This window comes from Carassius auratus, chromosome 6 (assembly GCF_003368295.1).
Source record: "Carassius auratus strain Wakin chromosome 6, ASM336829v1, whole genome shotgun sequence".
Lineage (NCBI taxonomy): Eukaryota > Metazoa > Chordata > Actinopteri > Cypriniformes > Cyprinidae > Carassius > Carassius auratus.
In genome coordinates, this window is record NC_039248.1 from 15796665 (window position 1) to 15809196 (window position 12532).

General features: G+C 36.4%; 1 protein-coding gene across 2 annotated transcripts in view; it reads right to left on the reverse strand.

The window, feature by feature from the left end:
* The window catches only part of LOC113098347 (protein disulfide-isomerase-like), a 44502-nt gene that overhangs the window by 12478 nt on the left and 19492 nt on the right, over window positions 1–12532 (reverse strand). For both annotated transcript variants that reach the window (XM_026263383.1, XM_026263376.1), the window contains one exon: window positions 76–180. In XM_026263383.1, the coding sequence (XP_026119168.1) occupies window positions 76–180 (105 nt within the window). The remainder of the gene's footprint in view (window positions 1–75; window positions 181–12532) is intronic.

Consider the following 12532-nt stretch of genomic DNA (forward strand, 5'->3'; position numbering starts at 1 on the left):
TCTGTATGCAACAGGTCAAACACACATCTGTAATGTCAGTATATACAACAAGAGCCAAGTGTGGATAGAGAGTACCTGCTCTGTAAACTCAATGACCAGGGGAAGTTGGTTGGATCTGATGAAGGTCAGTAGCTTCTCTTTGCTGACCACTCCATCAAATGCATTGCGACCTTCATCAAACTGAAAAATAAACAAGAGCAATTCAGCGAGTGTGAGAGAAAGAAAAAGTTAAAAACGAGTTTCTCTATGTCCATAGAAACAAAATGCACTATAATTGAGTGTTAACAAGGGAACTATGCACCACTCAAGCATAGAAACGTGACTGCAACAGTTGTTTGCCACAGGGCAGCAGATTCAATACATATAGTGGGCATTAATAGCACACAAAGAGAGCAGCTGCGTTCTAAAACGAAATGTATTGTCCCTACTGCCTCAGAGTAGGTGTCTGGGTGCCTAGACACAATCCCAAAGCCTCTCTCTAGTGACCGAAGCAGGGCCACTGCTAGCCAAATGGGTGTCCTAAGAAGAATTTTATTGTTGTGGCCACTCCCCAAACGAAGTAAAAAAAACAAAAAAAAAACAACAACTACAATAGGGGTCAAAATAGAACTTAATTACGATTTTTATTTTTTTTATTTACAAAATACAATTCTAGCAAGACTGTTGCCTATGGCTATGATTTTACTAATACAGTTGGCTGATTGACTTTAGTCAAGTGGTGAGGTCCAATTCGTAGGGCTGTAGTACTCGAGTCTGGTCTTGGACTCAAGTCCGGACTATCGTCTCGGACTCGTTGCATTTGCACTCGGACTTGTCTCAGACTTGGCCACTGGACTCACCAAATGTTCTCGATGGTCTCGACAGAGTCCAGCAAAAAAAAACAAAAAAAAACAAAAAAAAAAACTCCTTCAAAACAAAACCACATTTGCATGATGTTGCGACTGAAAACGCTAGGCGCGCAACTTTCTCCTTTTTTCCCAAAGCACTCTGTAGCCTGCACTATACGCTCACGCTCCAGTGGCGTCTGCTGTTGCTAGGCAATCATGACCCGCTCTCCATGAAGATGCAAAAGTTTCAGCAAAGGATAAATGGATTTCCAGCACTAAAAATCCCTTGCAGTATTGCAGTAGCTCTGCTAATAAATTCATTTAAAAAAAAATGGATATCCTTGGACAGCGATCAACTGTTTCTCCATCTTGGCTTAGCTTTCAATTTTGTTACGGGAAAGGATGTGCATGACCAGCAGTGGACTTGCTGCGTTCTGAAAAGTTTAACGTTAGAGGTTTCTTACTCATTTTTCTACCCGTTACATTGTGTTTTAATTACGTCTACACCTAGATAGCCTTAAACTTACCCTTTACAACAATGGAATACTAATTAATGCTGTACAGTATAGGGCAGGGTTCCTCAAATCTTTCCCTGGAGGGCCAATGTGCTTCAGAGTTTAGCTCCAACCCTGATCAAACTCACCTGCCTGTTATTTTCAAATAATCCTGAAGATATACTGATTAGCATGCTCCGGTGTGTTTGACTAGGGTTAGAGCTAAACTCTGCAGGAAAATGGATCTCGTGGGCCAGATTTGAGCATACCTGGTATAGGGGTTGCAAGACTACTGGATTCTACTAATCGATTTTTTTTTTGAGTTACTCGACTACTTGTGGTTCATGCTATTGTAAATGAAAACACATTAAATAGTTTATATCAATAAATACTTAAAGTATATCCTTATGCAACAATTACGTGTACATTTTAAAAACTTTATAATTGTGACATTACATATTTAAAGTTTCATGTAACAGCCAGTATTTGTATCTGTAACAATCACATTTTTCGTATCATTCGGACACGTCATACAGTTACTTAAGACAGTTATGACTTTTTAATATTTTTTTTCTTCGTCATCACTGAACAAGTATGTCATGTTAAACTAAAATTATTTCTAAAATAATATTTATAGTGCAAGCAGAGAGATGTCATGACAAAAATGCGCACATTTTCATTATGCAGAACTCTTTTACAGAGTCTAATCAGCAAAAAGGTAAAAATGCAAACATGTAGGACGAGTAGAAAATTCTGTATCTAAGCTGATTATTAGCCTGCTCTCGAGAGAACTGATTTGGTTTTTGAGAGACTGAGACGCACTGCGTGGGTGTTTGATTTGAGCGCGCTGTGCTTATTCTATTCATTCTTATATCATATCCCAAGGTTAAAATCATTGCCTTTTAAATATATACAAATAATAGAACGTGTATGTTGTAATATTATAGGTAAAATTACTCTTACAAAGCTCTTATTTCTGAGAGATGCACGGAGAGACAACAGAAATGCGGTGTTTGATTTGCTTTGCTGCAGTAGTTTACATTCATTCACTTCATTCTCTATTGTGTGACTTTAGAGGTCCTTTTATAATATTGCGCTGATCCCCTGGCTCTACTGTTATCTAGCAAACACCAGACTGTGTCAGCGTTTATTCGCCTCTCCACACGAGGAAGACTAATTCCAAAACATTTTTTTTTTGGACTTTTCAAATAGCGCGATTCCTCAGCAACTCAGCAAGGACGCATCTCACATGCGCGCCGGTCTGGCGTCACACAGAGACACTTGCAAGTATCGTTTTCTATGGAGATTTAAATGCTGCTTAAAGTTTGTCTATGATTGGAATCGTTGGTGTCGTTCAAGGTTTACTGTCTGTAAGTTTGCATAACTGAGCTCATTCTGTGACCACGCGCTCTCTCTCTCTCTCTCTCTCTCTCTCTCTCACCTCCCTTCTCTCACTTTCTCTGTGTTTGAGCTAATGGAATGATTTTTGGTGACCAATCTTATTTTGACCCATATTTTGGGAAAATGCTTTGAATTTTTTCAAAAACTCAACGGTACACTGTGGGCAAATTCACTACCCTTTCGAGTTGTTCATGGATGAAAACATCCATTCAATTAAACTGCTGTAAAATTGTACCAGAAATATTTTTTTCGCATAACTATTAAATCAACCTCAGTCCTGATCAAAACTACCAAATGTTTAAAAAAAAATTCCAAGATTTTAACTTTTTAATTACCAAGTTCAATGATGTCACTGATTTAAAAAAAAAAAAAAAAAAAAAAAAACACAAAATTACATATTTTCAATATAAATAGTTACATTTTTATCATGTCAAAGATTAGTAACAAGATTGGCTTTGATGCATTGTTAGTTTTTGTGCAGCATTAGATTTAAATTTCTCCCTGATTAGTAGTTGGTGGCTGTTTTTGCCCCATTGACTTCCATTATAACAACATTTTTTGATTGCAAAGCCATGACCACCACATTCTTGTTTGTGGTTTTCCCTTTTGGGAAGAGGTAAAAAAAAAAAATATATTTTTACAGTTGATCACAAGGTGGGACCATTAAACCTTTAGATAGGCCTGTGAAAAAAAAAAGGGCTTAGTTTCTGGCTTGTATATGGAGTTATATAGCAAATTATAGTGTGTGTGTGTGTGTGTGTGTGTGTGTGTGTGTGTGTGTGTGTGTGTGTGTGAGAGAGAGAAAGAGAGGCTGTGAGAGAGACCTTTGTGCACTTACCTTGATGAACAGTATCGGAAAAAAATCCAAATATGCACCTCATGCTCTCAGAACTACATGGAGTAAACAATAAAAAAAGTAGTGTGTCTATGCAGATGCTTCCTTTTGATGGTGAAAAGTACAGATGGCCTATATGTGAAATGCTCATATTTTCTTGATGGTAAAGCCAGTTTAAAACCTTAAAATCCTGTAAAAAAAAAAAAAAAAAAAAAAATCTACTTTGCATTAAATTTATGAACAATGTATTATGAACCAAAGTGCAATACCAACTTCAAATAAGCTGCAGCTCGCTGGAGGGGTCAAGCTGCATAATCATTTCTAAAACTTTGGTACAAGTTGCTTGCTGCTCTTCTCACCATTAAATGACCAGCACGATGCCATGCAAGTGTTTAAATCCACGTACTTTGCTTTTGTTTAGTCTATTCCCTTGTAAAGTCTGACGTCATGTAGCAACGCTTCCGTGTCCAAACACTCTATAAGTTACCACGAGAAAACAACAAAAAGGTGCTAATATAAACTCACAATGTTATAGAATACTAGCAAAAAAGTTATAATCTTAACCTTTAACTCCATACCAAAGTCCCTGATAGCCAGACAATGAAAATATAAATCTAAAAATAAATAAATATATATATATATATATATATATATATATATATATATATATATATATATATATATATATATATATATATATATATATATATATATATATATATATATATATATATATATATATATATATATATATATATATATATATATATATATATATATATATATATATATATATATGTCAAATGATTAACATTTTTAATTAAATTAATCAGAATTTTCAGTGGATTAATCATGATTAATCACTATTTGCAACTACACCTGAATCCTAACCATTTTTTTTCTGAAATGCATACCAAAAGATAAATAACAGGACACAGATACATAATTTTCATGTATTGATTCATCAATATGTGGTTCTTTTTTTCTGAATTTCAAAAGTTTAACATTTACTTAGATCAAATTTACCTGAGCACTATATCAAACCATGCCATTTAACTACAGATAGTGTAAGAGTTTTAAGTGAACCAGTGGTTAAATATAGCCACATATCTATGAAATTATGCATAGAGAAACTCGAAAGAATGAACTCAGAAACACAAACATGCGCCACAATCACATAAGCAGCACTCTGGGCACTCTTGTTTTTGGGAGGTGTTCATTTGCTCTGCCACAATACTTTAGGATCGATATTTTCACGTTCTGAAGGCTTCAAGTGCCAGTAAAACCAAGTAAAAATGCATATGCTTTTCCAAACAGCTGTAATTTTCGCTGCATTGCATGTAGGCGTTCTGCGCATGCGCAGTGTGAAACACAGGACGCTATAACACAGTGATCCTCAAATCTGGCTCGCGAGATCCACTTTCCTGCGAAGTTTAGCTCTAACCCTAATCAAACACACATGAGTTTGCTAATCAGTGTCTTTAGGATCATTAGTAAATCACAAGCAGGTGTGTTTAATTGGAGTCTGCGCTAAACTCTGCATGAAACTCGCGAGCCAGATTTGAGGATCACTGCTATAACGGGAAGAAGAAGCTCCAGCATATCAACTACCAGAGTCGTCTCTGTTTATCGAGCTTGGCATGAATGTATTTGAGAGTAAATGGGGTTAAAAACCTTAAGCTTCTACTGTGTTTTCGTCGCGGCGCTCGCCGCTGTTTTTTACTATCTTGAGAATTCAGAGATCGACGAGACTTTCCTAACCTGAATAATTTGTCACACTGCGCATGCGTGAAATGCGTTAAAAAATTTGACGTAATTAACGACAACCAACTAATTAACGCCGTTAACGCGCTATTTTTGACAGCCCTAATATATATATATATATATATATATATATATATATATATATATATATATATATATATATATATATATATATATATATATACATACACAAATAATTATATATATATATATATATATATATATATATATATATATATATATATATATATATATAAAATTATTTGTGTTTGGGAGACTGTAATGCATATCGTAAGTTTGAAAGCGTTTAGCTTAAATTATCAATATGAATAAACAATGCTCATGAATGGCTGCTGAGGTCATATTCTCAAGTGAAGCGAGTTGAGGCCTGGACCCGAAACAGCGCTTCTTACGTCATCACTTAACAGAATACTTTCACCACCATTAAAAGGCAGCAGGTGCATAAATACACTTTTGTTTACTCCATGTAGTTCTGAGAGCTGAGGTGTACATTTTGATTTTCTGAAATTCATCAAGGTAAGTGCGCAAAGGTCTCTCTCTTTCTCAAACACACACACATACACAGACAATATAATTTGCTGTTATACTCCATATAACTCCATATACAAGCCAGAAACTAAGCCTTTTTTTGCACAGGCCTATCTAAAGGGTTAATGGTCCCACCTAGTGATCAACTGTAAAAAAAACAAAAAAAAAAACAAAAAAAGAAACCTCTTCCCAAAAGGGAAAACCACAAACATTCAAAAATACAAGATTATAAGGTGTCATGGCTTTGCAATCAAAAAATGTCGTTATAATGTAAGTCAATGGGGCAAAAACAGCCACCAACAACTAATTAGGGAGAAAAAAAAATTAATCTAATGCTGCACAAAAACTAAAAATGCATCAAAGCCAATGTTGCTACTAATCTTTTACATGCCCAAGACGGTTATAAAAAGTAAAAAAAAAAATCCAGCCACAATTACTTTTATATTGAAAATATGCAATTTTGTGTGTTTTTTTCCCCCCAAATCAGTCACATCATTTATGAACTTGGCAATTAAAGAGTTAAATTCTTGGATTTTTTTTTTTTTTAAACATTTGGTAGTTTTGATCAGGACTGAAGTTGATTAACAGATTTATGCAAAAAAAAATTGAAAAAATATGAATCTGATACATTTTTAAAGCAGTTTAATTGAGTGGATGTTTTAATCCACGAACAACTCGAAAGGGTAGTGAATGAACAATCCACAAGGGTTAATCTTATGGCCGTTTGTTGGACAAACCACTGTTTGATTTGCTGTAATTTACAGTAAGAGATATTACTATAATTGATATGAAGAATGGAATATTGACATTAATAAATAACAGTTCCCTGTAATGAGTTATTGATAAATGCAATTGAGCCATTTTTCATAATCAATAATATTAATGTAACTGTCATATGATATATATATATGCATTAATCATATTCCTGATTAATTACCCAAATTCCCTATATATCATTTGAGTTAATTATGTACAACCCAGTGCGGCTACACTGTATTTGGGTGCGTTGTTGCAAAACTTAAATTGTAAGCTTTTCATGATTGAGTTTTTTTCAACTGACTAAAGTTATGATTACTGACTTTATATATTTGAATGTTTGATAGAAGTGACGCCATTACGTTATCGCCAATGACATCATTACGTAGAGTGTAAAAGAACCTGTTTATTGAATCGAACCGTCCGAAAGAACCGGTTCGTGGAAAAGAATCGAACTTCCCATCACTAGTCTCAAGCATTCAGAAATGACAAGAACATTTTACTATAATAAAACCAAGGATTAGTTTTTGTAAGGGTTGTGATATCCACTTTTTTATATTATAGAGACTTGCATTTCGATCACAAAAAGGTGGCCAAAAAATAAAGATTAAGTGGATATTTGAATTAAATGTTTGGTCAATATTAAACAAGGATTTGATCATCCTTGTAAGTGTTACAACAGCAATTATCAGGCCTTTGGCGCCCTTTGTAATAATAGCCCATGCAATGTACATAAATGGTTTATTTTGTATTCAATTATTTTAACAGTTATTGAATAAGACCATACAATTATTAACCAATCATTATTGCCTCATTTTTAATAATGCATTTTAAAGGTTGTTTGCTTATGTCCGTTTTTATTACCACAATAAAATATCTGAATACTACACAAATTATTTGAAGCGATTTGAAATAAAGCCATTGTTAATTTGATGTTACCACTGCTACAAGAACCATGTTTTTTTTTTTTTTTTTTTTTTTTATAGTAAAATTATGGTTCATTTTTCGGAAAGGAACATGGAAACTCTGAGAATATTAAGGCAGATGCGGCCGTGATATTATCACAGACATTAAAACACTAACTTAAAACCAAGAAGTTCCTCAGGATTATAAAACCTAGGCTACTTAAGTGATGCAGAGGCCTCATTTTGGGCTTTTTTCCCCCCCTTTTTCCTCCTCTCTGCACAGGACTACTATAGTCTTTTCCTGGCCATAGGGGTCCTTCAGTTATGATCATTTGCAGTCAGCCGACAGCAGCAAAGTGAGCAAACATGAGGTGAGAGCATCACTTCTACCACAAAAGACTACTTTGTAAGTAATCTTCCTGATGCATCCCAATTCCTTAGCATATCCAAAACCTTTTGATGTAACAAACTACAGGGTTTTTCCTACATTGAAATTTTTTTGGCGGCCGGCAAAACGATTTTTTGTCCCGCCAAAGCCTTATTTGATCTGTAATTGGGTTTTGTGAGTGAAGCAGACTACTGACGGAGTGACGGAGAAAACGAGAACAGCGCTCCACCCCCGCGCGGGCACTTTCCATCTTCAGTTCTGTCTTTGCCCTCTCCCTCACATAAAAATCAGCTGATCCCAGGGTCGTCGCTAGTGGGGTGAAAGGTGGTGACGATTATAGGGGCACACGGCTGAGGGGGTGCCCCTGGCGATCTCAACAGCCTGGCTGAGACCAGCCTAAAAAGACGCTCAGGATAGTTGACAGGCCACTGCTGCTTGTGGTCACAAAAGCTTACCATTTTAACGTGTTTTTAAGCCTTGCCACTTGTCGATTTAAACATTAAAAAGAGTTTAAAGCATTCCAACACAAGACACGGAAAAGCTGTTATTCGCGCAGAGCTCGCTATGTTCGGTGAGCACGCGGAGAGAGAGTCGCATATCACAGACAGCAACACTGAACCAAGCTCTCCTTTGTGAAGTTCTCCTCGAACTTCCCCCTGCACCTGAATGAACAAATACATATCGCAGTTTAAACAAACAGAAAAGGATGTGAAAGTCCAATTCAGCACCGCGGTGTTCTGGTGTTCAGAGCTCATGCAGAGAGATGAGTCTCAAAACGCCTAAACACTGAATTTGCCTTATTTTGCTCTTGTACCGACAAATACAAATACAGTCAAATTCATACCGTCTTGGAAAGCATGTTCGAAATAAATGGTCGGTTAGGTCTTTGATGTTTGATGTTCATCAAATTTGATGTGCATTATATTGGATGGATTCATCGTGTCTTAAAGTGACCGCGTGGAATGTTAGTTAATCCAAGAAAATGAAAGATTAAAAAAAAAAAAAAAAAAAAAAAAAAAAAAAAAATCATACACTGCTCTCGACTGAATTACTTCTTTTTACCAATAATTAATGCACAGTCAAACCAGCCATTATTCAGACACCAGATATATAATTTACCTAGTAGGTGCAGGACACTATAATACATTTATGCAGGTGAGTATAGCAAAATAAAGTGAACTGCGACATATTATACCCAAAAATTCTTCATACAGTGGACCACTAGTGAAATTGATTAATAATAATAATAATATTATTGATAATGATAAAATTGGGACCAAAATTATTCAGCACCATGTATTTATAAATAAAAAAAAATCTATACAGTTATGAGGCGTTTTGTGTGTGTGTGTGTGTGTGTGTGTGTTGACAAATCTTTCGTGATGTCCTAAAAGCCAGGATTCCCACACAACATGTCCGCTAAAGTCTGATTTGTGACCTAATGACTCTTTTGAGCCGATTCATTATAATGAATGGTTAAAGCAATTGGTCTGCCCGTCAGTGTCTGAATCGGTGTATAACAAATCATTACTTCTTAGAAGAACATACACATCTGGAATGAGAAAGTAAGTGTGCTTACCCCATTTAGCAAGAGTGTTAAGTAAAATTAGCCTTAATAATCCACAGTATGTATAGGCCTATGACAATGTGTAGTAAATTACCTATAAAATAATTAGGGCCCGAGCACCGAGGTGCGAGGACCCTCTTGTATCTGCTTTGTTTTTTATTATTATTATTCTTCTTCTTCTTCTTCTTCTTCTCCCGAATGAATCGCATTTTTGAGGGCTTTAACATGCTCAAAAAGTCATGAAACTTTGCACACGCTTCAAACCTGGTGAAAATTTTCGTCTGATATAGGATTCAGAAGAGGGTGTGGCAAAATGGCTCGACAGCGCCACCTATACCAAGAAAATCAACAGCCTTCCAGCTATGTTTCACGTACATGCACGAAAATTGGCACACATATGTAACACACCAATACCTACAAAAAAGACTCTTGGAGCGAAATTCTAAACCCAACAGGAAGTCGGTTATTTTTAATATTATGAGCATATTTTGTGTAATTTTGGTCATTTCCATGTGTTGTATTTTAACGAACTCCTCCTAGAGAGTTCTTCAAATCAACACCAAATTTGGTATGCCTAATCTAAAGGCCTTTGTGATGTTAAATTGCGAAGATCCTGACTTTTCGTTGAAGGGCGTGTCCGTGGCGGCCTGGCGAATTTCGATGATTCGCCATGAAAAATGAAGTTGCTATAACTCACACATACAATGACCAATCTGCCCCAAACTTCACATGTTTGATGAGACTCCGAACCTGAACAGATTGACATGCCCATATTCAGTTACAGTCATAGCGCCACCTATTGGCAACAGGAAGTGACATATTTTACGCTGCGACGAACTACTCCTAGAAATTTTATGACATCAATGTCTTTTTTGTGGTCAGTCTAATCTAAAGGCCTGTGCGATGTTCAGTTGTGAAGATCTTGAGTTTTCGTTAAAAGGCTTGTTCATGGCGCCGCGACGAAGTTCGATGTCTCGCCATGCGAATAAAAGATGTTATAACTCAGGCATAAGATGTCCGATCTTCCCCAAACTTCACATGTGTGATAAGAGTCCTGGCCTGAACAGATCTTCAGGCCAATATTCCACCGGGTGTGGCAGAATGGCTCTATAGCGCCACCTATACACTTTCAACGGAGTGCGCCTCGAGCTATGTTTCACGTACATGTACAAAAATTGGTACACACATGTAACACTCCAATACCTACAAAAAAGTCTCTTGGTACGAAATCCGGATCCCAACAGGAAGTCGGTTATTTTGAATTTTCCCTTCAAAATTGCTGTTGTTTTTGCCATTTTCAGGGGTTGTACTTTAACGAACTCCTCCTAGAGATTTATTCAGATCAACACCAAACTTGGTCAGTGTAATCTAAAGCCCTTTGCGATAATAAATTGCGAAGGACTTGAGCTTTCGTTAAAGGGCGGGTCAATGGCGGCCTGACAAATTTCGATGTTTCGCCATGATAAAGGAAGTTGCTGTAACTCAGACATACAATGTCCAATCTGCCCCAAACTTCACATGTTGGATAAGACTCTTGACCTGAACAGATCTACATGCCAATATTCAGTTATAGTCATAGCGCCACCTATTGGCAACAGGAAGTTACATATTTTACACTGCGACAAACTACTCCTAGAAATTTTATGACATCAATGTCTTTTTTGTGGTCAGTCTAATCTAAAGACCTGTGTGATGTTTAGTTGTGAAGATCTTGAGTTTTTGTTAAAAGGTGTGTCCATGGCTCCGTGATGAAGTTCAATGTCTCGCCATGGGAATAAAAGATGTTATAACTCAGGCATAAAATGTCCGATCTTGCCCAAACTTCACTTGTGTGATAAGGGTCCTGGCCTGGACAGATCTGAAGGCCAATATTCCATCGAGTGTTGCAAAATGGCTCAATAGCGCCACCTATACACTTTCAACGGAGTGCGAATACACTTTAAACGGAGTGCGCCTTGAGCTATGTTTCACGTACATGTACAAAAATCGGTACACACATGTAACACACCAATATCTACGAAAAAGTCTCTTGGTACGAAGTCCGAATCCCAACAGGAAGTCAGTTATTTGGAATTTTCTCTGCAAAATGAGTGTTGTTTTGCCCATTTTCAGGGGTTGTACTTTAACGAACTCCTCCTAGATATTTATTCAGATCAACACCAAACTTAGTCAGTGTAATCTAAAGCCTTTTGCGATCTTAAATTGCGAAGATCTTGAGGTTTCGTTAAAGGGCGTGTCCATGGCGGCCTGACAAATTTCATTGTTTCGCAATGAAATAGGATGTTGTTGTAACTCAGGAATAAAATGTCCAATCCTCCCCAAACCTCACATGTTCGATAAAAGTCCTGCCCTGAACACATCTGAAGGCCAATATTCCATTATAATGATAGCGCCACCTGCTGGCAACAGGAAGATTGGCACATATATGGAATAAACATTGATATATTCTACTTATATTTATGAGTTTAAACGCATATTTCTCACCGTTCACCTATTAACTAAAGCCACTCGCTGCCGGTGAGCCCGGGTGCGAGGGCCCGTTCATCGCTGCTTGCAGCTTTAATTTAGTTTAAAGTTAGACTGGAGTAAGATGAAACTAGATCTGTTGCTATAGCTAGCTAAAATAATTATTACATTTTAAATGGGAAAAAATACACTTATACCTTTTAACGTTACGTTTTTAATTGATACGATTATACTAAAATTATTATCAGGTCTATCAAAAAAGGATTTTATCTTTCTTAACTATGAAAGCCAGTCATGGAAAAAAAAAAATCACAGCTTTTTTTGCAAAGAGGTCAAGAAAAGATGACAGTGATCGTTTTTTCATGAATAGGATAAAAAAAAAAAAAACTTTCTTTGTATTTGTTTTAAATTTAACATTTATTGTCAATATTGGACTTGCAGATCATGTGGGTACTAGGTTATTCTTTGCTGTGTGTGGATGACCATGTCGGTCAGCCACCACCGAAGACCAATTTTGACCCAGGAAAAACCCTGAAACTATGGACTCTTTTTTCTAGCATTTTAAATATAGTTGCTCCTT